Source organism: Strix uralensis, chromosome 22 (genome assembly GCF_047716275.1).
Source record: "Strix uralensis isolate ZFMK-TIS-50842 chromosome 22, bStrUra1, whole genome shotgun sequence".
In the NCBI taxonomy this organism is placed as follows: domain Eukaryota; kingdom Metazoa; phylum Chordata; class Aves; order Strigiformes; family Strigidae; genus Strix; species Strix uralensis.
The window spans coordinates 8,963,719-8,988,823 of record NC_133993.1 but is presented as its reverse complement, the minus strand read 5'-3'; the positions used below and the strand labels follow the sequence as shown (position 1 = coordinate 8,988,823).

The 25,105-nt window shown below is 47.3% G+C and overlaps 2 protein-coding genes and 1 long non-coding RNA gene across 9 annotated transcripts in view; 1 reads left to right on the top strand and 2 right to left on the bottom strand.

Moving 5' to 3' along the window:
- The first annotated feature begins 592 nt into the window (after nucleotides 1–592).
- NXPH3 (neurexophilin 3) lies at nucleotides 593–8,234 on the top strand. Its single transcript, XM_074892372.1, has 3 exons — nucleotides 593–1,277; nucleotides 2,489–3,255; nucleotides 4,042–8,234. Exons 1-2 carry the CDS (start codon nucleotides 1,221–1,223, stop codon nucleotides 3,218–3,220), a joined length of 789 nt encoding a protein of 262 aa, XP_074748473.1. The 5' UTR covers nucleotides 593–1,220; the 3' UTR covers nucleotides 3,221–3,255; nucleotides 4,042–8,234.
- LOC141953645 (uncharacterized) lies at nucleotides 8,205–19,072 on the bottom strand. Of its 3 annotated transcripts, none has more exons than XR_012631943.1 (4): nucleotides 18,754–19,072; nucleotides 9,319–9,635; nucleotides 8,798–9,242; nucleotides 8,205–8,340 (listed from the first exon to the last, which is right to left on the bottom strand). It is a non-coding gene; the product is annotated as an uncharacterized LOC141953645 (long non-coding RNA). The 3 variants fall into 3 exon arrangements; XR_012631942.1 differs by having other exon boundaries at nucleotides 9,319–9,541; XR_012631944.1 differs by having other exon boundaries at nucleotides 8,798–9,209; nucleotides 9,319–9,541.
- Nucleotides 19,073–20,109: 1,037 nt separating this feature from the next.
- The window catches only part of SPOP (speckle type BTB/POZ protein), a 29,150-nt gene continuing 24,154 nt past the window's right edge, over nucleotides 20,110–25,105 (bottom strand). For all 5 annotated transcript variants that reach the window (XM_074892368.1, XM_074892367.1, XM_074892366.1 and 2 more), the window contains 2 exons: nucleotides 22,100–22,242; nucleotides 20,110–21,356 (listed from right to left, as the gene is read on the bottom strand). In XM_074892368.1, the coding sequence (XP_074748469.1) occupies nucleotides 21,212–21,356; nucleotides 22,100–22,242 (288 nt within the window). In that variant the 3' untranslated portion in view covers nucleotides 20,110–21,211. The remainder of the gene's footprint in view (nucleotides 21,357–22,099; nucleotides 22,243–25,105) is intronic.

Below are 25,105 nucleotides of genomic sequence, written 5' to 3'. Positions count from 1 at the left end.
ATAAAACCAAAATCACAAATAAATTAAAAATAAACTTCCTATCGGGCCTGCAGCTCTGGCAAAGGAGATGCCGGACCCTCTGGGGAGGAGGGAAATGCTCTGCATCCATTTTGAGCAGAAGGGGCCACACACTGACACAGACCCCAAAATCAAAAGACCCCAGAAATACTACAATTCTCTCTATTTTTAATTATTTTATGGGCGGGGAGGGAAAGAAGACTGCACAGTCGTGCGATAAGGGAGGACGCATCGCTGCAGCAGCCAGCATTAGAGGAACAAACATTAAACCTCCCCAATAAATCCAGGCCCAAAGAGTCTCCCCTTCGCCTTGTCCATCACCTCCCGAAGGGCTCAGCCGCTCTGCCCCACGCCGTGCCTCCCTTCACCACACCCACAGCCGGGTCCTGCAGCCTCCCGGGGTGTGGGGGAACTGGGAGGAGAAGCAGAATTTTGCCTTTTCCTGATGGCAGGACTGGAGGGATCAGGATGGTGAAGAGCTGAGCCCTGGGGCAGAGGGTAATGCCACAACCCTGCCTGTTCCCCTGGTGCGAGATAAAACAGTTTCTCAGGGCAGAGCCAGTGACCCCCGTGGGTCCCCCCAGTTGTCCCCCCACCCCAGTTCACTCCCTCCGGGCCAGTTCTCCCAGCCTGGGATGCTCCTCCCTGGGGACCCATGGGGACTCCTTGGCGCGACGGCTCCCCACTCTCCTTCGGTGCTCCCGCACACCCTGCCAGAGCCCGCTGAGCCCCCCGCACCCCCCATCAGCCCCCGGGGGACCCCCGGGCCGGGTTGGGTTGCCTGGGTTGCAGGCAGCAAAGGGTTACGCTCGGAGGTGCCGCTCTTCTCCCAGCACCTGGCAGGGGAGGGAGCGAGGAGGGGATGGAGCGGAGTTTCATTGAGTCTCCAACAAGGCAGCGAGGAGCAGGCAGAGGAGCAGGCAGAGGAGCAGGCAGAGGAGCAGGCAGAGGAGCAGGCAGCAGGTGAAGCCGCCTCCCGCCGCCCGGTCCGGCACAGCGGGGTGGGAGCTGCCGGAGCCACCATGGGCCGGGGGGGGGGCCTAGGAACCGGCTTATAAAGGGGGACACCCCCTTCCCTTCGCTGACGTCCTTCGCTTAAAAAGAAGGGAGGGAAAATAAAAAATAATAAGAGAAAACAACAAACCCACCCAAAGCCTCTCGAAATTTGAGATACGGCGAAGGCGGGCGGCACCGGCTGGAAAATGCATCTTCCTCGGAGCTGCATCGTCCTCCTCATCCAGGGGAGCATCTCTCTGCTGGTGAGCGCTGGGGATGGGAAGGGGGGGGCTGGGGGGGTCGTGCTGCCAAAGGGACAGGGGGGGTTGACAGTTAATGATCAATTAATTCCATTCCTCGCCCCCCCCCCCCCTTCCCCCCCCCCCCCCCCATCCCCTGAAAAACAAGCGTCCCAAAACTTCTGTTATTTTGCAGCAGGTAGCGGGTGGGCAGCGGGCAGGGTGGGCTCGCAGGCAGGGCTGGGGGTAAAGGTGCCTCCTAATCACCCTAAAAATCTGCAGTTCGCTCCCCCCGCCCAGCACAGCAGTGCTGGTAGAGCTGCTGGGGGTGGCTCACCCGCACCCCCGGGCTGGGGCAGAGCCTGCCAGGCCGACCTTGACCTCGGCGTCCCCGCTGCCTCCTCTGCCAGGTGAGCCCTTCGCACCCCGGGGAGCACGGCGGGTGTTTGCTCGGCAGCCCAGCACCCCGGGCGATGGGGCTGCAGCATCCACCTCCCAACCCGGGCACCCTCCCAGCCCGCTGGGTACCCGCTGGGTGCCCACAGCCCGTGGCAGCAAGGCAGCCCCCACCCCAGCAGCCCCCCAGCCACTGTATGCGCTTATTTTGGGGTTCACGGCAGAACCCCTGTGCTGGCAAGAGGGGAGTTTGCAGACGAGCCCGTGAGTGGCTGTTAGAGGCAAAGGGCATCTCCGTGGGCTCTCACCTCTGCGCTTTGCCTGACCCGCTGCTCACAGCTCCGTCTCTCCACCGGCCCACGGCACGGTTTGGAGGTCAGACGAGGGTTCCATGCGACGTGCCGTCAGCAGCGAGACCGGTGCGAAGGCCACGAGGAGGGCACCCCCGTTGCAGGTGTGCGTCCTCCCCCATAGCACCCTCTCCCCGGGGGCAGCTGCAGAGATGCCCTGGGTGCAAGTGGTCTGCCCTGAGAGGTGCCACTGCCAGGCTGCACCAGCAGTGAGCAAAACGCACCCGTCCCAGCTCCTTTCACCCATTCCCCGAGCAGCCATGAGAGGAGATGGAGAGCAGGGGAAAATTGCTACCAGGAGGGAAATAGGAACTACAGAGAGAAGTAAAGAGGAAAGGCAAGAGAAAAGGGAAATAAGGAAATCAAGGATGGGAAAAAGGTTGGCTGGGTCATGTCTGGAGAAGTGGGGGTGACTCTGGAGAGTGAGACTGGGCAAGGGGGGCAGGCACCCCTCACCCATCTCTCACTCTTCACCATCGCTATGTTCAGGTGGTTTGTGGCCAAGGAGATCCAGGAGAAGGTGCAGAGCGACGTGAACCCAAGACCCAGGAGAGAGCGCAAGTGCAGAAGATGAGAGGGCTGCTCTCCCCAAAGTCCCTGTTAACTCCAACTTTACTGCAGAACATGACCCTCCTGGAGCTGGTGAGCAGCTCACGGGAGCTATGGGATATCCTGGATAACCTGTCCGAGCAGGACCACGCTCCACACCCCAGAGGACAGAGGGACTTGGGGCCAGCCTCAGGCAAGCTTAAAAAAATTTTTGGCTGGGGAGATTTCTATTCCAATATCAAGACAGTGAAGTTGAACCTCTTGATCACTGGAAAGGTGGTTGATCATGGCAATGGCACCGTCAACGTCTTCTTCCGACACAACTCTACTGGGCAAGGGAACATCTCCGTCAGCCTCGTCCCCCCCACCAAGGCAGTGGAGTTTGACCTGGAGCAACAGATCTTCATTGAGGCCAAAGAATCCAAAATCTTCAACTGCCGTGTGGAGTATGAGAAAGTGGATCGTGCCAAGAAGACCACACTCTGCACTTATGACCCGTCTAAGACCTGCTACCACGAGCACACCCAAAGTCACGTCTCCTGGGTCTGCTCGAAGCCCTTCAAAGTCATCTGCATCTACATCACCTTCTACAGCATAGACTACAGGCTGGTGCAGAAAGTGTGTCCCGACTACAACTATCACAGCGACGTACCCTACTACCCCTCGGGATGATGCGCTCTGCTCATCGTAGGATGCCCCGGTGACAAGCGGGTGCTGGGGGGGCGGGGGGAGGGATGGGGATGGTTTTGTAAGCGGGGGCGGGAGCACAGCGGTCCCTAGAAACCAGAAGCAATGAAGGAAGAGGAGGATTTTCCATTTTCCCCAAAAGCTCCAATGTCAAGAGGAGGAATTTTAGGCTATGGGGTACCAGCATCACTAAACCTGGCCTGGATCTATGGTCTTTAGAGACTGGTATGTGAAGGCAGGGTCTGAATTTAGGATACAGAAAATAGGACATAAAGCCACAATCAGGACTTGTGTTTCTCAGTGCAATAATGGATTTGCCTGGATTTAGGCCACATGGTCCTAAAAGGTTGGTGACCAGGCAAAGAGGGCTCCAGAAGCAGACTGACACACCCTGGAGCCAGGGGAAGACCTCGGGGGGGGGGGAGAAAGGCACCTGATGCCCTCCATGACTGTAAGATGTCCATGGGCAACCACATCATCTCCCCCACATCCGAGTTCTGCAGTGGCAGGAGCTGGAGCTCAGTTTTCCCATGTTGGGGTGCAAAGGGCGGCTGGGATGGAAACGGGGAGCCGGGGAGGGCAGGGAGGGACCTTCCCAGGAGCCATCCCACCACAGCTGACACTGGGCATCATGGCACGGGGGGTTTCGGGGACTTGAAACTGTGGATCTGCAGGTAGAGAAATCCTGGTGGAATCTGTCATATCTGCTGACACAATATATGATTCATGTGTTTCCCCTGACACGCTGTGATTCATGTGTTTCCCCTTCATCTCATCCGTGCTTCGTATCACTGCCGGCTCCCCAGCGCCCGCTGCCACCCTCGCCCGGCCACATCCAGCTCCCAGCGCTGCCGTTCCTCGGTGAAAAGGTGCGCGCCCGCACGCATACACCTGTGTGAAGTGGAGCTCTGACTGTAGCATTTATTTTACTTTAAAGGAAAAAAAAACCCAACAAACCACACAACAACACTGTCCTTGAGAGAGAGAATAAAGTTTTCACAGTGGCACCGAGGCAGGTCAAGTGTTTTTACTCAGAGCAGTTTCAGCCTCCTCAGGGGAGAAGGAAAATGAACTGGCGGGGCTGTGAATGAGGCCTGGGGACCTGTGCCCGAGTTCAGCTCCGTTCAGATGCATCTGAACTCGCCCCTTCTCGTAACCAGGCGCTGGGTCCAGCTTTGGGGTCTGTTGGGACTTGGACTTTCACCTGGATGTTTGGTTGCTATTGCTCGTGCGTGGGCTAATTCTGCACCACTGATGGGTATTGCCAACCTCCTCCCCCTCCCCATACATCCAAACTTCAGGCTCCCACTTATGTGGACGCATTCCCTCTTACAGAGAAGACCAAAAAAAGCAGCTCCCCCCCCCGCCCCCTTCCTTTTCCCCCAAATCTCTCCCCATCCACAGCACCAGGCCAGCTCCAAAAATCCCCTTACACCCCAGCAGAGTTAGGAGGCAGGTATTACCGCCAGAGCAGGTTTTATGCTTCAGCCTTCACAAGTCAAATTCCTTCTCTACAGCTTGGAGAGAGGTTTGCTGGCTGCTGGCAAAGTTTCATGATATGCGCTTTTACATCTAGACAGAGGCCAGGTCCAAAATACATTGAGCAAAGAAAGCCTTTTAGTGCAATAATCAATGAGAAGACTTTTACTCTGAGAACAGAAAGTTTAAAATGCTTTGAGAGCAGAGTTGCAGAAAATAACAGGAGCAATATTTGGTACTGGGGGGGTGAAAAAGCCCTACCACGAGCTGTCTTACAAAAGTGTGTTCCCCAAGGGTTCATGCTTGCTTTAAGGAAGGAACACAAAAAGACAGGTTAAACCCATTTCTGCCGGCACAGACAAAACAAACAAAACCACCACACACAGAAGTTGCTCATTTGGAGAAATTTCAGACAATTGCCATTTGAAGAAACAGAGCAGACAGCAGGAGCAGAGAACCAGGCTACAAAGGATGCACCATTGTCAAAAGTGATGTGGCGGCCGCAGTTACTAGGAGACCAGGACGGGCCATTATTCGGGCTTGGGAGAAGAGGATTCCTGCTAGCGGAGTCACAACCCGTGCTCAGAAAAGGAGGATTTCGCTGAGCTGGTGGGCAAACAATACAAGAGGAAAAAATCCCCGCACCCTAAATCCGCCTGCCCTTAACCCCCCCCGCTCACCCCCCGCCACAATGAGGTGCAAGGGAGAGCCTTTCCACCAACTCATTCGGTAAAATTTCCCTCGTTAGAGGCTAAGTCAAGGTGTACTTGAATGCATTCGCGTATAGTTGATGATTATTTGCTTTGTGGGGTGTTGCTCAAGCTGTGCGGCACAGTGGAGGTTGGCCGCGGAGCTGTTTCTGCTTCTTGAGCGGAGGAGTTAAATCCCTGCCACTGCCTCTGCTGCAATATTACACAAGGAACCAAGGATTAATTTCTTTCCCCATTAGTAGTTGGACATAAAATAGATTTGGGGGTGGGGGGAGCTAAAATTTATCCAAATGAAGTTCCATGCGTTGCAAACTTCATTACAAATGAAGCAGTGTGTAAGGACTGTGGAAAGCAGACTTCAAAAATCCTCGGTGACTTCAGGGTTCAGCAAAGTGCCACAGAAGTATTTGCAGGCGTTTTTGCAATTAGAGCCTATCTCCATTTATAAAATGCAGCCCCTTATCATCTTTGACAACTCAGTGGATGGCCAATCTCTTTGTCTCCAAAGCAGGAAAAGCCCTGATGGGAACTACTTACCGCTGTCATCTACAACTACACAGTGAATGTTCTCCATCTCCAGTAATTAGCTCTCTTTAGTTTGTTAATACTTCTTCCTCTTCCCCACAAAATCCTCCTAATTTAAATTTCATGAGTCACCCAGCTGAGCTAACCTGTGCTTCTGCACATTTGGAAACTGGCTTCCCAGAAGAGCCCACTCCACCCTCCCACCAAAGTCAATCAGCAGCCCCTGGCCATTAATTGTACTCATTAGAGCTGGTGGGGATCAGTTGATCTGGACTCCCCAGTGCTGGGATTAGATGAGTCAGAAGACAATCAGGAGCTGATGGACTTGCTGCAGGAACACAACCACCCCAACATGTCCCTGACACCTCTCTCCGTCCCGGGGCAGTGGCTCCCATTGCTTCTGTCTTCTCCAGTTTTAAGGACCGAAGTGATGAGACGTCTGGTTTAGTGGTGGACTTGGCAGTGGCAGGTTTGTGGTTGGACTTGATGATCTTAAAGGTCTTTTCCAACCTAAATGATTCCATGATTCCTTACAGCGCTCTTTAATGTTTGAGTAATTTTCCCATTAAGATAATTTTCTCAACTCTGCACAGTTCAAGTGCTCCCTTATTAACTTTGCCCTATGTCATAAAAAATAATTGGGACTAATCAACCTCAAATCAACCCAAATCCATCTCTCTGTAGGTTACTGGGACTTTTCTCCCTTTGAAATCTTCCAGTCAATCAGACTTTGTCTTTCTACCGTTTCCTATTTACCATATCCAAAAAACCCAGCAGTGGCCTCAGGTTCAAAATGAGACTCTCGTGGCCAGCTATCACCTCCAAAACATGCTAAAGCACTGCTCCAGGATTTTGGAAAGGACAAAACTCGCAGGAAGGTACAATTTAATGCAAGGGTGGCACAACCGGATCCTTCTCACCGCCACGACAGCTTCAAGGCATCAATTTTCCTCAACTCAGGGTCAGTCAGTTTTTTTCCAAACATCAACATTTTTAGCAGGTTCCAGCCAGACGCCAAGATCTCGAACAAGAAGGAAGTTTGCTCACGAAAAGCCTCCGGACAAACTAACGAGCATCAACAGGTTGTTGTCACAAGAGCCCTACTTGACGTGAGAACTTCTTTAAAGGCATCAACATTGTGGAAGTGGCAATCTTTGAGGTTTTCACCAGAATTTGCCATATTTGGAGGAGTTCCCAGAGTGGTGGCTATCACAGTCACTTGGTTACTCAAGAACTTCAGCTTCCAGAAAACCAAACAATTGGATTAATCACAGGAAAACCCAAGAAAATGGGGTTTCTAGAGGCTTAGACGTCAAAACACAAATATAAACCTCAATTTGTGTTAGATTTCACAGTTTCTCTCTTTACGGGCCATCTCAGGTTTTCTTTTATGATGTTTTCAGGCTGGTGGTACTGAAATTCCTGCAGCTGGATGAGTATATAACATGTTGCTTGGGGGGCATTGGAAGCTCAAAGCGTTTACACTTTTGTTGCTCCTGGTTTTTGTGTCCCCCCCAAGTCTCCAGCACAGCTCCCTGGGTCACCGGTGACATCGCAGCTCCCAGAACATCCCTTAGCGGGACAAGCCCGGCCCTTTTGTTCCTAAACCAAACTGCTGAGGTTGAGCCTCGCAGAGGGAATCCTGACCTAAGTGCTTTCACAACACAAATAAACATATTTTATGGTTTCATGCCCAAACTATCAAATGGCTAATAGAGCCTTTGCTGAGCTGTAGCTCAGACGGGCTGGGGCTGCTGCGTATGTGCAGCGCTGCATCTTTATAGAGATTATTAGACTTTAATGAGGTCTAGTGAGTCAGCCAAGGCTTTATGCTTGTAATCCCCCATTTCAATAGCCATAGGTAGCTCCTGGATGCATTAGTATTGCTGGTTCTCCTGCTCTTCTGGGTGCATAAAAGCAACTTTGGATGCAGTTTTGTTGTAACGGTTAGCGTCAGGCCAGCATCACGCTGAACGCAGAGCGAAGGCGCTGGCCGGGGGCAGTGGGGGTGTCTGGGGTCCCGCTCCAGCCCATGACCCCCACCTCCCCCAGGGAGCTGATGTGCCCTTCAAGTCCTCTTGAATTCTCTTCACCACCGCTCCGTGTCATCTTTCCTTTGTTAAGGGAAGAGTTTCTCCTCTTCGCAGACCACGTTTTGCCGTGCCAACGTAAGCTGTGCTAAGGACAGACGTCTCATTCTTCAAACAATTCAAGAATCTTAATTCCTGGGCATAAATCCTGATCGTGCTATTGGCTTTTCTAATAAACTTAACCAAGTTATTCCAGGCCTTTGTCTAGTCTGCCTTATCTCTCTTTATAAAGATAATATTCATTTGCCTTCTGGGGATGGAGTGAGACTGCACGATCGTCAAGCACTCTGGAAATCCTCCACTGAAAGGGGAGGCAAGCAGAAATGATTATTCATGAAATCCCCAGTGTTATGACTTGCTATTACACGCAGTAGACTAAAAATGCAAGTGGGCTGTATGCATCATGTATTTGATCTAAGAATTATTACAGTTTTGCCAATTAGACCCAGAACCCAAATACAACCACTTCTCTCCTCCTCCTCCCGCTCCCCTGCCAGAGCTTAGCACCAGCTGCCGTTTCATAAACACCAACATTTCCCCATCTTCCTGTGCTTTCAACAAACTCCAAAAGCAGCAGGTCTCTGATTGTTTTCCCTCCAATTAATGGCAGAGTGCACTGCTCTCCCAGAAAGAAGCTGCAACGTGTAATGTCACATCATGACAACATCAGCGGCTTTTTCCTGCCCGAGAGGGAGCCGTGCTGAGTGGGTGGGTGAGAAAAGCACCCCTTGGCATGCCCCCCCCAAACCCTCACCTACCTGAGAGCATCGAACACGGCTTCGGTTGGAGGGACAGGGCTCGAGGGTTAAGCAACGGGGCTGCTTTGCTGTTCAGGACAGCATCCAGCCAGCGCTGGAGGAATAGGGCAATCTGCTCCCTTAGGGGAGCTCAGCTCGTACACGCTGTTCTGCAGAATAAGGCCTGAACCTCCTGGTGGGAAGGAAGGATTTACTTTTGCCTGAGAGGTTTCCAGACCTACCAGAGCACCCATCTGTTACCCAAATGTCTCTTTTCCTAAAGGCTTGTGCCCAAAGAGTAGGAGGGAGATGTGATGCAGTAACCCCTTCTCCTCCAGTCCCCTAAGGTCACCGCTCACGGCGTGGTTTGCTGTTTGTCGTGCTGGAGCGTATCTGTTCCCATCCAGATTGTGGTGAGGGTTTCCTCTTGTGTCTTGTTAGATTGCAAACAAAGAGACAAGAAGAGCTGAGTGCAAGGATAGTGATTTTTTTAAAAATAGAAATTTTCCCATTTAAGTGCTGTACGGATAACTCAGACTTACTTGGGTTGCAGAAAGTTATCCAAGAGCGTTGGGGTGCGAGGGTGGCTGCAGTCACAGCTCTTGGCTCTGTGCGTGCACAGGAGCAGCGTTGAATTAGCACTTGTTGCCCAAAGAGCCCTTCCCTGTGCCCCCCGGGACAGGCAGAGCTGGTGTCACAGCCCTGAGCTTATGCAGACAGGAGCCCTCCCTGGGAGCGGAGTCGGGGATTAACCAGCACCAAAGGCTGCAGGAAAAATCAGGGCGAGATGGAGTTGAGCAGATCGTGGAGGAGTAACGGTGTCTGTCTGATGCTCACGCACACACAGAGTCCCAAGTGCCTGAACAAAGAGGTTGCGGGGAGGAAGAGATTTTAGGGGAACATTGATCCAAATCCGCTTGGACGTGGTTCACAGTGGAGCTGCCTGAGCCACCTCTGTGTGTCCGCCCCTGTCCTCTCCCTTCAGGACGAAGGGCACGCTGCTTCAGTGCTCGCACAGCTTTGCAAACCACCCCCCCCGCCTTCTAAAAACAATAAAATAAAATTTAAAAAACCCGAATAAATGCCCCAAAAGCCACGCAGGCACAAAGCAACCCCCCCGCCCCTAAGTAAAGCACCTCCAAAGCCAGCCCTCGCCTCCTGCCAAGCCTTTCGGCGAGCCTCGGCGGCTCCGTTTCCAGCTGAACTAGCATCTGGTTGCTGGCGATGGTCTGAACTGCACTGTCAGTGTCTGCAGGAGATTGCCAAGTCCCCGGGGACCAGGGGCCACATCTCCTCGCACACGCTGGTCCGCGGCGTCAAGCGCGCTGTCAGCGCTCAATAGATCGTTACGGCAGCATCCACCCGCGCTTCAGCAGGTGAAGCGGTGAAATAAAGGGAGAGGGGGGGAAGTTACAGGGGATGGAAAACACAAGAAAGAGAACAAGAATTCAGACCTTAAAAAAAAAAAAAAAAAAAAAAAGGCTGTCAAGAGACAGCAAGAGGAGGACAGGAATGGAAAACTTGTCCAGCTCTTTCAAATCCCACCAGACCCTAACTCCTCTGCAGAGAATTCCCAACTCAAACTGCTTCAAACCCCACACCTGCTTGCACTAAAAAATATGCTAAATAATTCAGTTTTCACTTGTGTGCTCTCGAGCTGCAGAATCCTCCCGGCTCCTGTAGCTTTGTGCAGTGTTTTAGGGGGAAGGTGCAAAGTGGCTGGGATGGAGGAAGGGGAGGTCGGTGTGTCTGCCCACCGCCACGCTCTGGGGCAGCAGAGCTCTGGTTTCAGGTGCCGCTGCTCTTCGTCGAGCTGCGCAGAGCCCGTGTCAGTGTGGTGGCTGCGACACACCGGGAATAGAGATGTGCCACGTACAGGAGGATAAAGGCAGGGAGAAGGGAGGGCTGGTGTGTTTTCCACCTGCCAGGCTTTTCTGATCTGTGGCAGATGTCTCTCCGCTTTCAAACTGCATGAAGAAGCGTCCGCTTTCATCTAGCCTCCTCATTGGGAAATTTTCCCATAAGGGGAAAAAAAAATTATCTTCTGCCATCTACTCAAAGCATCGCACCGTCAAGGACGTACGCCTGCATCTTCAGCACGTGTCTGTAGGACTTTACCCCAGACCAGCAGCTCTCCTGCTCCCCCCACTTCGGCCAATCCTTCTGGAAGATCGACGGCCTCACGCCTGCCCTGGTCCCCTCCGGTGCATTGGGAAGACCATGGGGTGATCCCCAACAGCGTATGTTCCTCCTGAAAGCTCCCCACGCACTCAACAAAGACGCACTCTACCTCCTACACTGCCTCCCAAAGCTTCCATTGAGGAAAATTCCTTTACGACCAAAATAAAATCTAGTTTTCTTGCTCCAAAACAGATCAGGAGGAAAAGGACAAACACTCAGGAGCAAGTCACCACGGGTGGGATGCAGCTGGCTCAGTCACTGCCACCACCCTTCACAGTCACCCACCTCCTCTCCCCGCCTCCGTGTCACGTCTCAATCCGAACTACACGCGTTGGGTACCTGCTTCTGGGCACTGCTGACACGGACTCGTCCCCCAACTGCAAAGAGGCACCTACATTCATGTGCACGTTTTTCCTCCAGAATTGTAAATGTTGTAAATGTAAATTGTAAATGTAAAAGCATCCTAACACAGTTTCATTAGGCTGAAACTACTGGAGGAAATGTAGAAAGACAATTATAAACTAAATGAGAATTTCAGCAGGTTGCTTGGCTGAAACCATCTCCCGGGAAGGGTCCTGTTCAGAGACCAGTGCTATGGGCACAGCAGCCCAAACTAGAAGGAAATCCTTCGTTTCAGGCACAGGGGCTCTTAAATTTTATGTCTTGTTCAGAAAACTACAATCCCAACAACAAACCCGTTGAAGATACGGCATCTAAAAGGAGATTCCTCAGTGGACTCTCTACACGCGTGTGGGAGTGATGGTTAAATAAAGAAGTGAAGACAGCCCATGGTGGAGCAGCCCATGAGCCTACTGTGTCTGCAAATCAGCTTGAGGATACACTGATGCTTTATAAACCTTTTGAAATTGCAGCCTGAAGACACTGATTTTAACTACTATGTTCTTTCTTCTTGCCTCCAATATTAGACATCGTTCCACTGAGACGGTGATCAGATGCCGAGATACCCAATATAGAGTCTTTCAGTTACTATCGCTGCCGTCTACCTCCGAGTGCTTGAAAATGTTTGCACCCAGCTCAAATTGGCATTTTTCTCAGCTATCAGAGGAAGCATAACTATTCTTGCCTTTACTGTCATCCCATGAGGAAGTGCTGCTTACCTTGCAGATTTTATTTTGATCTCCTCAGCCCACTGGATGCTCTGGCACTTTGTCATGGGAAGACAGATATTTGCTTATACCGTTGGTGGCCAGCTCTGTGTTTGCAGCCTCTGTTATAGCAAACATGATATCTTAATTAAGGGACTTGTTGGCTTGCTGAACTCAGACAGATGGGATCTTAATTCAATTAGTATACTTTAATTACCTATTATAGTAGGACTTTAAAAAAATGGACACAAGTGAAAGGTTTTCTGAGCAGCTATCAATCCTATCATACACTTATCAATGATAAGCAGTAAACACTGTTCAGTGGTTTCTTTCTACCACTCGTCTTACTCACCCCTAAAAGCAGCTGAATTTTATCTACAGTTTTGGAAATTTTGCATGATCTCTTCCCTTATGTATTGAAAATAACCAGAAGCAAGCTCTGAAGTGGCAACACACATGAGTAAATCAGTTGGAAACCAGGGTGCCTGTATGTTAACCCACGTCCTCCTGACATCTCAAGCTACAGCAAGTAACCCGAAGAAGATCCATTTATTTTTGCTTTACAGATCATAACCTGCCAGTTAATGCTAGTAAAGAGGTCTAAACCCGATTTAAAAATAATCTTGCCTTAGGACATAAGGATGTGCCAGATTATTTCTTCTGCTCCCTTTTAAAATTATTCTCTAAGAAAAGCCCTACATAAATAAATCGTAGTTGGGGTCCGTTATAATGAGTCTCGCTCTACGGCTGATCTGAGACAACAAGGACAAACTTGCGGTTAATAGGTGCTGATGGAAGAAATCTCCCCACAGCTACTATTTTGTGAAAACTCATCGTTTTGAGGTCTGTTTCTATTACCCAGGGTTGTTTGTGTCTAGGGATGGAACTGAATTTTGGAAAAACATCCCTCTTCATCTGGTTGGAAGAGGGTTATTTCATCCCCAAAGCACCAAAAGAGCATAAGCAGGTCTCAGAAGACTCAACTTCCCATTTACATTTTTATGAGCAGAAGGGTGGGCTTGGCATTCTTGTGATTTTTTTATTTGTATTTTGGGAATGAAGTTTGGAAAACAGGCAGAAGCAGCGCCTGAAATTGCTTAAAACTCTTTGACCACAAGATGTGACATTACAGCACGCTTGCAACATCCAATAAACCTTTGAAAACAAGGTACTGGCCCAATTTTTTCTTGGCAGCTCTCTAGCCATGCATCCACTGCCAAGAACAGCATGAGCAGAGGGAGTGGCAATGCAAGTGTCCCCAAATCTCCCATGCTAACAAATGGGGAATAAACACGAAGACCCAGTCTAGGCACGGCTTTCTGCTGAGACCATCAACGGGGGGACCTGTGAGTGTCGAAACCAATTGTGCTTTGAGATCCCTGTCTTTAATAGACCTCTGTCTGTTAAAGAAAAGCATTTTTGCTAAGATACCAAGAGCCAAAAGACAGCAGAGGTTTGATGTTTCGGGCTGGTTTGTTGTTGTTTTTTTAAAACAACTAAAGAGCTTTGAAAACCGAAGTATTATTGTGTGCATTATCTACACTTAAACACAGCCTACATGTTTTACGATGCATCAAGCTCTCCTCCCACCGTTTCTAAAGCCTATTCTCTCCTCCTTACACTCCCATTTTACAGAAGCACACACCCACATGCTTTTTGTATAGCACCAATCCATAGCCAGAGGTTTCAAATATTAGGGGGAAGGTGATAACACATGTTTTAAATATCGAGTGACCGTTCACCAACAGAAAAAGTCTGCTCACACCAAAACCCCAACAAGTTCCTCTCCACTGCAGGCAAAGAGCACGGTGCTGAGCAGCACGGGATGCCAGTGCTGGGGGCAGGAGGGGAAACACAAATGGAGCTACCAGTCCAAACAGCTGCAGCTTTTAAATCCACAGCGTTTCATCTCCGCGATGCTGCCCATCAGCCGCTGCTGAACTGACACTGCAAATATCTACCCGTCCCTATCAATCACTCTGTATCGTCACGGCCGGCAGAAAAGGGCTGAAGAAGAGCAGTGCTGGTTCACGGGCATCAGGTAAAAGGCATTTGTTCGATTTAATTTTGGAGAACCACGCTGTCAAAGGATATATAGACAAGATTTAAAAAGCAAACCACTCATCAATATAACAAAAACACCACTTACGTCCTACAGCCCAGCTCCGTGCCACGCTAAAGCACCCACAATAATTATAACCTCGCAGAATTACGCGTTTCAGAAGTCCCAGCAGCCCTGGAATAGGATGGAGTTATTGCTGTGGTGCTGAAAGGAAGGAAAAAGCTTATTTAAACATTTACCGTATGTGAAAAGCCTCTCTTTTTCCCTTGCCTTTTGAGGCTTCAGCACCTAGAAATAAATCTAGCTCATTAAAGAGTATTTCGTAGTTCAGTTTTGTTTACAGGCCCCAGCTAAGTAATGCCTGCTACCTAATTCAGGTTTTACCATCTGGCACATCACATTAGAAATCAAATCTGCAAGGTGGTTTATTTTTGATTATTTCTTTTTTTTTTTTTAAAAAAAAAAACCTCTCAGGAGAATCTGTTAGGAGTGACATCACACTGGGCAGAGGAAAATAAAGAAAAGGCATTTTAATTTCACATCCTCTGGAGAGAGGAATTATGAGAACAACCCATCAGAGTATCTCCTGCTCATTTATGTCTAAATGTTTTACAGTCACAAGCGGTGGAGTTACCGCCGGCCCCTCAGCAGAGTCACCCCAAAGGGCACGTACAGCACCTGAACCGACTTCCCGGCAGCCCACGTACGCAGGAGCAAGCACGCAATGAAATACTCGTATCTCAGCTGCACAGAGATGTAGGCAGTTAGACTAGATGATCATAGGTTCCTTCCAAGTGAAAATTTCTTCTATTCGAATTCAAATTCTATTCTATTCTATTCTATTCTATTCTATTCTATTCTATTCTATTCTATTCTATTCTATCCTATCCTATCCTATCCTGTCCTTACCCTATCCTATCCTTACCCTATCCTAATCCTATCCTATCCTTACCCTATCCTAAGACAGACTAGCTTGAGGCTGCTGTTGGGTGAACACACCATTCCAGAACACCTTTATTTCAACAAGCACATCAGGACAGCGAGGCACAGTAATTACCTTGCTGTCTCCTTGCTGTATAGCACACAGGATAGAAGCCAACGTCCCCAAATCCACCAACACAGACAATACAAAGAGAAAACTTCCAGTGTCTCATCGCTGGCCACAAAAAGCACTGGCCAGTTGTCCTTGCAATAGGGGTGAAACCCCTGACGAGCCTCCAACAACCGCCGGAGCTGGCTGCGAGCTGTATCCTGGCCACAGACTGAAAACCCAACATCCTGCTCAGCTATTTTTGTCGAGTGTTTTGTTGTTTGGCAAAAATTCAATAATAAGCAATAATTTTGCCAACGCCACCTGCCTAGAGGAGTGAAAAAAGTTAGTGGGAAAGAAAGGAAGCGCGGACAAACTGCAATGCAGCAACAACCGGAATCAACAGTGGGAAATTCTCCTCCTAACGCAAAATAAAAAAGCAACCAAAACCTCGGAGTCCTACGGTAACACTGAAATAAGTAGGCGTGAACAGGAAAAAAGGACCCACCCCAGCTATGAGGTGCAACAATCTTAGGAGCTAACACTTGTACTGCTTCATCTTACCACGCAAAGATAAAAAAGCAGATAAAAAGCACTCCAGCTCCAGCAGGAGACGCGGCGGCGAGGAGCGGGCTTGCAGACATCCACGCAAGGACGTCACTCTCCAGGATGCCACGCTATTAAATATCGAGGAGCAGCACACCCACCTCCCCCCCGTGTGGGAACCAGAGCCCTGTTTGACAAAGCGCTTTCTCTAGTAGGTTTTAAATGACTCAAAATACTCAGGGATAACCTCCGTGTCTGCCAGGAGCCTTCCAGAAGTGGTGGAACGACAGTTTGAAAATGGTTTTCGTTTGTTTGTTTTCATCCTGTTACTCCTAGATGCGAAACCTCTGGCTATTTCAAGGCTCAGAAAGCTTCATTAGCAGCTCGGTACAAACACCTGAAGAGTTCTTGTCCTCAACACTGCTCCCCAGTGGCAAAGTCAATGATTTTCTCTTCAATCCCTCCTCAATTTCCCAATGGCAGAGCTCAAAGGGGCGTTTCTGCAATCGGATTAGAGAAAAATACTCCAGCATAACATTAGACATCATTTCTCTTCTGGAGGGCTGGGGGAAGTGTTCCAGTTCCCATCCAGTTTATCATGCACCATCTCAATTAGCTACTTTATTTTTTTTTTTTTTGTCATTGATGCTTTTCAATTATTCAGAGAGGAGCCCTACATTTTATACCTCTCCAGTCTGTGATTTTTCATAACTTGATGGAATAATTGCAATCCTCTCTCCATTCCTTCCCAATTTATCCCATCAATTAACACATTTCCTCGAGTGATTTTAATAATTCAGTCTTAGAGACAAAGTCTAACGTATCAGTGTGCTGGTTTTGGCTGGGAGAGAGTTAATTTTCTTCACAGCAGCTGGTATGGGGCTATGTTTTGGATTTGTGCTGAAAACAGTGTTGATAACACAGAGATGTCTTCCGATTGCTGAGCAGTGCTCACACGGAGCGAAGGCCTCTTCTGCTCCTCACCCCACCCGCGAGCACGCTGGGGGGGCACAAGGAGTCAGGGGGACACAGCCAGGACAGCTGACCCCAACTGACCCCAGGGCTATCCCAGTCCACACGGCGTCACGCTCAGCATATAGAGCTGGGGGAAGGAGGAGGAAGGGGGGGACGTTGGGTGTGATGGCGTTTGTCTTCCCAAGTCACCGTTAGGTGTGATGGAGCCCGGCTGTCCTGGGGATGGCTGAGCACCCGCCTGCCAGGGGAACGGGCAAACAAATTCCTTGCTTTGCTTGTGTGCGTGGCTTTTGCTTTACCTTTTAAACTGTCTTTATCTCAGCCCCCATTTTCTCACTTTTACCCTTCCGATCCGCTCCCCCATCCCACCGAGGAGGGGGGGAGGGAGTAAGCGGCTGTGCGGGGCTTAGTTGCCCTCTGGGGTTAAACCATAACAACAAAATGGTAGCAAGATGCAAAATCCAAACCCAAAGTTCACCCAAAACTCAGCTGATTTTTCCTGCCCGCACTCTGCCCAACAAACTTGAAACGGGTTAAAAAGCCACCTCCTACGCTGAACCGCTTCTGTTTTATTTATCATTTATATTTTCCAAAAGCCTTCCAGGTCACTGCAATTTATTTCCCAAACTATTTTAAGGGCTGTTTTGTTTTTTTTTTTTTTTCCCCCCCGCTGTCTCCCAGTTTCTTTCACTTGTTGTCTTCCTGCGCGGCTCAAGCACACGCCTGCTGTACCCCCTCTTGCTGTGCACCCATCGGCACCACCACCAGCAGTTTTAAAGTTAACGTTAAATGTGAACACACACAAGAAACTGGAATCGCCAAGGCAAAATTTGCTGCAGCATGTGTCTGGAATTGCAGCCAAAGATCCAAGTGGGCAGCAGGTCAGAAAAAAAAAAATACACCCTCTGTAATTAAATGTCTTCCTATTAGATTAACCAAAAAAAGTCATTAGAAATAAATGAGTTAAGTAATTCTGCAACACAAGTTAAATGGCAGTCATGAGAGAAAGAAAAACTGCATGGCCCAAGCTGACTGAACAAGATAATTATTTTAGCAAAGCCTTTTGCAAAATAATTTGCACGGAAGTTGAGAAACCTTCTGAAATGAAGTTTTAAAAAAAAATAAAATCATCTTTGGCTCCTTCAAGGAAGTGGAGGAAAAAAAAAAAGGAAAAAAAAAAAAAAAAGGAGAGAGCTGGTATTGTGTCCTTAACAGCAGTTTGAGAACCAGAACAAAGCCAGAGAGAGTTTCAAAGCGCAGCAGCTCTCCCCACTCCGCTGTTTGTTCTGCTCATAAGCAGACAAGCTGTTTCCTTTCATCTGGAAAAACTCACACAATAAGAAAAATACCTCAAGTAGACTTTGAGTCTGTAATAACAAAGCCCAAGGGGCATGCAGAAAGAAATCTTTTGGCCAGTAAAAAATATTTGGTGTTCGCATCCTCAGAGAGAGCTGAGTGCTTCTGGGTTTAGGGCACACGTACATCCCAGCGCTGGCGGAGGAGGTCAGGGGTTTCATTGAGGTATTTCTCATTCCTGTCTCTCCTCCCCACACCCAGATGAAGGCTGCAACCCTCGTAGGTCAGCACAAAAGCGAGCGGAGGAAGCAGGAGCAAGGAGATAATAGGGAGAAGGAAGCACATGAAAGACTGCACACAGGGATGAAATATCTCTCTGTAACATCCCTGAGGAGGGGGAAGAGAAGGAATTAAAAGCACGAGCGCAGGGTTCAACCTAAATTCTGAATCCAGACCCGTGGTAGCTACGCTGCGATTCAGAAGACCCGGTAAAAATGTCTCTCTGAAATATTGTTTTGATAAATATGCCATCTCCTTGTGGAATTCAAATCTCCAACTGTTCAACTGGCATGGACATCTCTGCAGTAACAACACATGCCACAGATTGTGAGTTAACTTGAATTACATTTCAGATCTGGGGAGGGGAGGATGTCAGTGGGAGGTTTATGAACAGTATGCTCTAGCTCTGATGTTGTTATAACCAGATGGCTTCAGCTGTATCATTTACAATAAAAAACAAACAAAAAAAAAAGTGAAGTTGACAAATAAATCATTAATTCACCTGCAACCGGAACAACGTGAACAAGTCGCCTCCATCGCGGGTCTCATTTCAGCCCTTCCATGACAGCGAATTCTGCAACTGCGCCTGGCTCCGCGGGAAGGGCTGGGACAGACGAGCCCCAGAACAGATTATTTTCCTGCAGGTATCTCGCCATCCTCTGGGGAAGGAGGCTGCCAAACCCGTATCGCTCTCCTGTAAATACATCCCCCAAAAAAAGGCCGAGGACATATGACGTGAACACCCGTTTACTTTCTTCCAGGGCAAGGCTGAGCCAGGGACACTCCTCCAACAGTTGGTCACTCTAACGTGACAAGGATAAAAGGTCTCCTTCAGGTTGGAGTATTTCAGTAAACAATGCAGTTCCTGCAGCATAATTAGACATCTCTGTGCCACACAGACAACTTCTGCAATTACCTGGCACTGAACTTTTCATGTCTGTATGCAATTATAAGCTAGAAATGCTGGGTTTGAGTTCTGACAGGGTAGCGGGGAGAATCTCGTTATGACTAAATGCTTTGCTTACCTACAAGGAAACGCACGTTAAATCCAATATAAAAGGAATTAGTGGCGTTCAAGCAATAGCTGTAATGTGGGAATTTGTGAACCAGGTAAAAGGAAGGCTTTACTATACTGACTGTTGTGTGTTCATGATGAGAGCCTTGGTGGGGGAACACAAAAAGGGGCCGGGACCCTCTCATGAGTCATCGTTTGATAAAAATAGACAGCAGCTAGATTAAACACACGAGTGTATGAACGGAATTCTCCTTCACACAAGGGACAAGAGGCTGGGAGAGAAAGTATGATAACAGAATGAAAAATCAGAGACAGCAGATACCTCATCTATTTTCTAGACAAAACAGAGTTATTCTCTGTAATCCATTACATGCCCTACCTGACCATCTTAAGGTCAGAGCAATTTGCCACTGCCCCGGCACTGCGTATTTCAATCTAACCTCCCTGGAGATTTGGGGCTAATGATGACAGAAACGGATGGTGTCTATCCTACCCAGACATCCCGCGTTGCACCTTAATGTTATAAAACAGATGGTGGCTTATACGGTTCTCCCTTCCCACATCTGAACGGGTACAGGTGAAAGGAAGGACCCTGGGTCAGCTTCACACAGCTATTATAAAAACCAAGGCTCTCTAGTATTTTGGGAATACCCGCTATGAGAAATAAGACAGGTTTGCATTGCAATTGTGTGTGCAACATTCCTTAATAAATCCTATTCCAGTTCCAGGAACAGCATGTCACTACCAGTACATGGCAGCAGACTGCAACTGAGCCTTTTGGGAGCTGGTTTTAAACTGGGAAGTCTTAAAAATGAAACAAAAAAAGACAACGGATACCACACAGTACAAAATAGTAATTATTTATATTTTCAAAAAGAAAAAAAAGTTACCAGCTATTTTGAAACTTCTTCCCTGTAAGAAGAGTGACTAATAGAAAGGAACAGGACTGGCTCCTATACAGTCGGCAAGTCAGGTACAAACAGTTGTTAAGAATCATTTAGCAACTCAGAACAGGGACTTTTAACGCAGCGTTCATGAACAATAAATTTTTTTTTTTTTTAAAAAAGGGGGAGGAGGGAAATAAAGCAAGGAAAAATGCCAAAAACATTTCCCACAATATCTAAAAACAGTAATCGTTGTTCTTGTCAGACAGCACACTCCAGATCAAGGATTTTCTAGACCTTTCAAAACCAATACAGACTTGCCAAAGGCTGCCTTCAGTCTATTCACACCCTCCAGAACACACAGCCTTTCACTGTCCCCTTTCACTTCAATCTGTCATTTTATAAAAGGTGGGGTTTTTATTTTTTTTTTTTTTTTTTTTTTTTGCAATTAACATACAAGTGCTACTAACAGAGAAACTGATCTTCTTGTTGCTGGATGGCAATAAGGAGTTACACAAACGTCCAGTTTTTAGCTCAGCTGGAAGGACTTAAATTCTCTTTTTTTTTTTTATATAAATACTACTGGAGCTCTCATCAGGTGCTTCCTTTCCAGAACCTCACTGGAAATTCTTTTTAACCTTCCAACGCTCTTCAAAGCTAAAAAGTCCTCTTGCTCCAGGCATCTGACGATTTGTTCTGTGCTGCCAGACGCAGAGACGTTGTTTTCCCCAGTACCACTGCTGGGTTATTCCGACTTGGGTCGGTGCCTAAACCAAACTCTGTACTTAATTGACTCAGCCAAGTCGAAGGGAACACACAGACGATGCAGCAACAGGGATTCGTTAGGTTGAACAGCCCCAGAGCCCCAGGCCCACCCTCCCCCCTCTCCCCAAGTTACTTGGTGCTGTTTTAAAAAGTCTGGGTGTCACGAAGCAGTCTCTTCCCCCCAACAACAGAGTAAAAGCTCCACAGATTTCGTCATCTACCTGGTGGTCAAGGTTACAGCAGCAACAGTTGATGCTGCTTCCAAAAAAACATGGGGTGGTGTGACAGACAGGGCTTTAGGATTGCTTCAGTCGTTTACGTGGGGGTCCCAGAAAGGGGCACTGCGCAGAGGCCAAAGAGCGATACGCCTCAGCCACCAGATGCGGATGTGATACTACCATGGACTTCCAGCCTGATGTCTCCATGACGTCAGAAGCATGACTAGAAATAAGAGAGAATAAATCTGAAGTTATCAACTGGGGATAAAAAGGATTAACTAGGGAGATTCTTTCCACGTGCCTGAGAAACCTGACATTTTTAGTGTAGCGTTTTAGGATCGCCCTGGGTGTATGCTTTGGGAAGATTGCAAGCTTTGGCTCTGCTGGCACGATTGTATGCTGGACAGTCCTTCAACTTTTGGATGGAAAGCTCAAACACACATGATGATCCCAGGCGGAGGACAGCAGGAACACAGTGCTCATCTACCCTGACTACTTAGCACAGAAGTATTTTAAATCAATATAGAAATTACTGAGAAAAACTGTATTAACTGACAAATAGGACTAAAAACGTTTCCAGACATGGTAGTCATTTTACATCTACTGAAAGGTCTGTTATATTATGAGTTGCAAACAGACCCTCAATATCAGGGACTACCTGATATTCTACTACCTGAAACTTCTTGTGATCTGTTCAGCAGACAGCAGGACTGTCTGTGAGCTATTACGGATCTCTTCCTAAGATCACAAGAACTTTCTTGTCCCAGCAGGACAAGACTAATCTGCCCTTAGGGCAACGTCACTTCTGGGGTGCCAGATAAACAACAGATCACAATGGGAGAACTAAAAGAGAAAAGTAATACAGGAGAATCTCCTCTGCATACAACAGTTCACAAGTTGTGAGCCCTACTGCTAACAAACACCCCTTTCCTCTAGATTTGTTGCACGCTGGAACAGTAAACTCACTAGTTAATGAAGTCCACCGCTTGAGTTTTCAGTTGATCAGCACTATGTAGGTCAGCTAGAATAAGGATCTCAGCTGCGTTCTCCACAGACAGGTTACTGCACAGGGCATCCTCACACATCACCTTCAGACGTTCTAGAGCATACTGCAAAATACAAGCCAAAGTAGAGTTACAAAGAAGAAAACATCTAACCAGGCCTGATGTGAAGCCTTACTCGTGCTCCTTCACTCTTTGGTAACAAACTATATTACGCTGAACAGACCTCTTTGCTTTGCTGTATGCATCTGAGATGTACTCAAAGAAGTAGTGACCAGCAAAAAAATTTAAATAAATAAATAATTATGATGTGCCCACCCTGAGGAAAGCAATGGAGAGGAAACATACCCACCATAACTCTCATCCCGGCCTTCTTGTGTTACAGGCTCACTGGTGCTGTGTTCATGCTTTGAAGTGAGAATTTCAGGTCACCTGTAATACTTACTATCTCAGCTACTTCAAGGCACAGAACGCTAAAGCCAAATCTTTATTCTCACTCTATTACTGCATGACAGTATTACCTGGGTTCAGTGGGAAGACCTATCTAACAGTGAATGCTCCATAGGTGTTCCAGTGATGTTTAGGCAGTTTTCACTCAATCCCTTTGCCACTGATGACCTGCATGTTAAGATCAGCCTTGCTCAATCAAGTACATGCTACTAGTTTAATACTACAATGTTAAACAAATGCCCCCGATTTCTTGCAGCTATCCAGCTGGAAATGAAACATCACAGCATGTCTGTAATGCCCTGGCAAATGCTCTATTCTAATTTCACATTCTCAATCTAAGAGTTTCTACCGTTCAATTGTGCATTTGCCTCAACATTTTTTAGATCCACGGGGTTGGGTCACGTCAGTGGTTTGCGAAATTCAAAGGATATGCTTAGAAGAAGAGTGCTGCCTAAGAAATTTCACACTCTACTTTCTGCAGCACTTCAGGCAGTATTGAAACACACAGACACAGCTGAGACTTTCAAAAGCAACACAGTGGTCTTGGTCAGACTTCAAAAAGGTCAGAAAACGGGAAACCACTCGGTATCAACAAGTGAAACCCAAACCCCAAACCTCAGTCTTTTAGAATGTCATAGCTGGGAATTGTGAGACTGAGATACTTCTGAAAACCTGGGTGTGTGTGATCTGATTGTGGGGTTTGTGGCTCTTTGGATGAAAGACATTAAGTATTTCTGAATAATTCTGAATATTCTAGATCCCATGACTACATTTCACAAGGATTAGGACAGCAGTAAATTCTAGCGTAGTTCTTATATGAGTAATAACATTAACACTATGTAAATGGTTCTAAAGATTAAACACAGTTAAGTCTTCAAGTTAGGACTTCAAATTGAATGACAATTCTAAAAAAAAAATCTTTGAGTTTGTTAATTTTTTTCATCTGACAGGTAACTGCATCTGAGAGTATCCTTTGTACCATTTATACAGCTTTTCTGAACAACTTAGAGATGACGTGGCATACAGGTGCTTCGCTATGTGAGGCTGCATTTGGAAAAGATACCAGATTTGTAAGGACTGCTCTGCCCTGAACCTCAATAAAGAGCTGGTAACAAGTTCATCTGCATGACGACAGGAGTGTGTGCCATATGATAAGCACTATTACTACAAAATGATTTTATATTCTGATTGAAATTTTCATCCCATTATGATTAAATTTAAATGAATAATTTTAGATTATAAAAAACATTTTTTCACTTAATTGAAGTAATTATCACTGAGTCTTGAGGCATGGCACTCATAACCAGGACAGTTTTCTCCCACCAGAACATCTGAGAAGGCAAATCAAATTTACTTGCTTCATCTGTATTACTAACTAAAACAGTTTCAAATGAGGGGCAAGCCATTAGTTTATGTTATTGTCTGTCAGTAGCTTAAAATGCAGTAAATGAAGCTTAAAATTATTCCTTTTGTAAATTGAATATTCTCCTCCCATGCATATACAATTTTTATTTCGATTTTTGCTACAAATAGCTCAGCTGCTAATTACATAGTTGGGCAAAAGTAGCCATTCTGGTCTCTCAGGTACCAGAATTTCCCCTTCCCCCCTTTCTTAATTACACTTTAAAAGAACACCCTACCTAACAGCATACGTACCCAAGAGGCTGAAATAGTATCTCCTGGGTTGAGAAGACATGCTTTGTTTTGGTTTTGGTCTAATTACATATTTTCCCCAAGAGACAGGAGGAACTCAGAAGAAGCTGTTTCAGTCTCTTGGGTAAATATTAGATGTTTTATGTGCTTTCATGAAAGATTTTTTATTTCTGCTTTTAAAAGACACACAATGAGTTTAAAAGGAAAAAAAACCCTACATTAAAAGCCAGGAAACTCAAAGTTAAAGCCTACTCTGTCCTTAATGTACTGCTTCTTACTTACACTTGTCTCAGTTAAAGATGGTATGTGAGCTCTCGATCAATACTCTTTAAATATTGAATAAAATGTGGCAATGGGTATAATCAGGCCAAGATTCTCCCTGCATTATTTCCCATTTTAATTCTAGTTGCAGTGGCCTAATAATGGCATATGGAGCATTTCACCTCTAAAATCAGCATTTTTGATGAAGCCCAGGGCTGCAGCGACAGGGAATTTGATGACTGTGTGGTGGCTGCGTGGAACAAGGTTACATGCATCCACATCTCAAAATCCACCACCCTAACTGGCACCCCCAAGAGAATCCAAGGACTGAAGAAGCATGGAGACTGAACTACGCTCTCACCCCTAGAGGAGGTCCCTCCGGGTCAGAGTTGAGGCACATTGGCAGGGCAGTGTGGAGAATCTTGCACTGCTGCTACCCGTGCTGAACCTGTTCGATGGATAAATTCAGGACTTTAGTCTCCAGTGCTGTCACACTGACATCTTTCACCAGCACTGAGTTCACTTTTAAGAGAAAAAAGAAAAAGGAAATAAAATTTTCATTATATATTACAGATTTTCACTGGTTAATACGGCTCAGTGGCCAGCA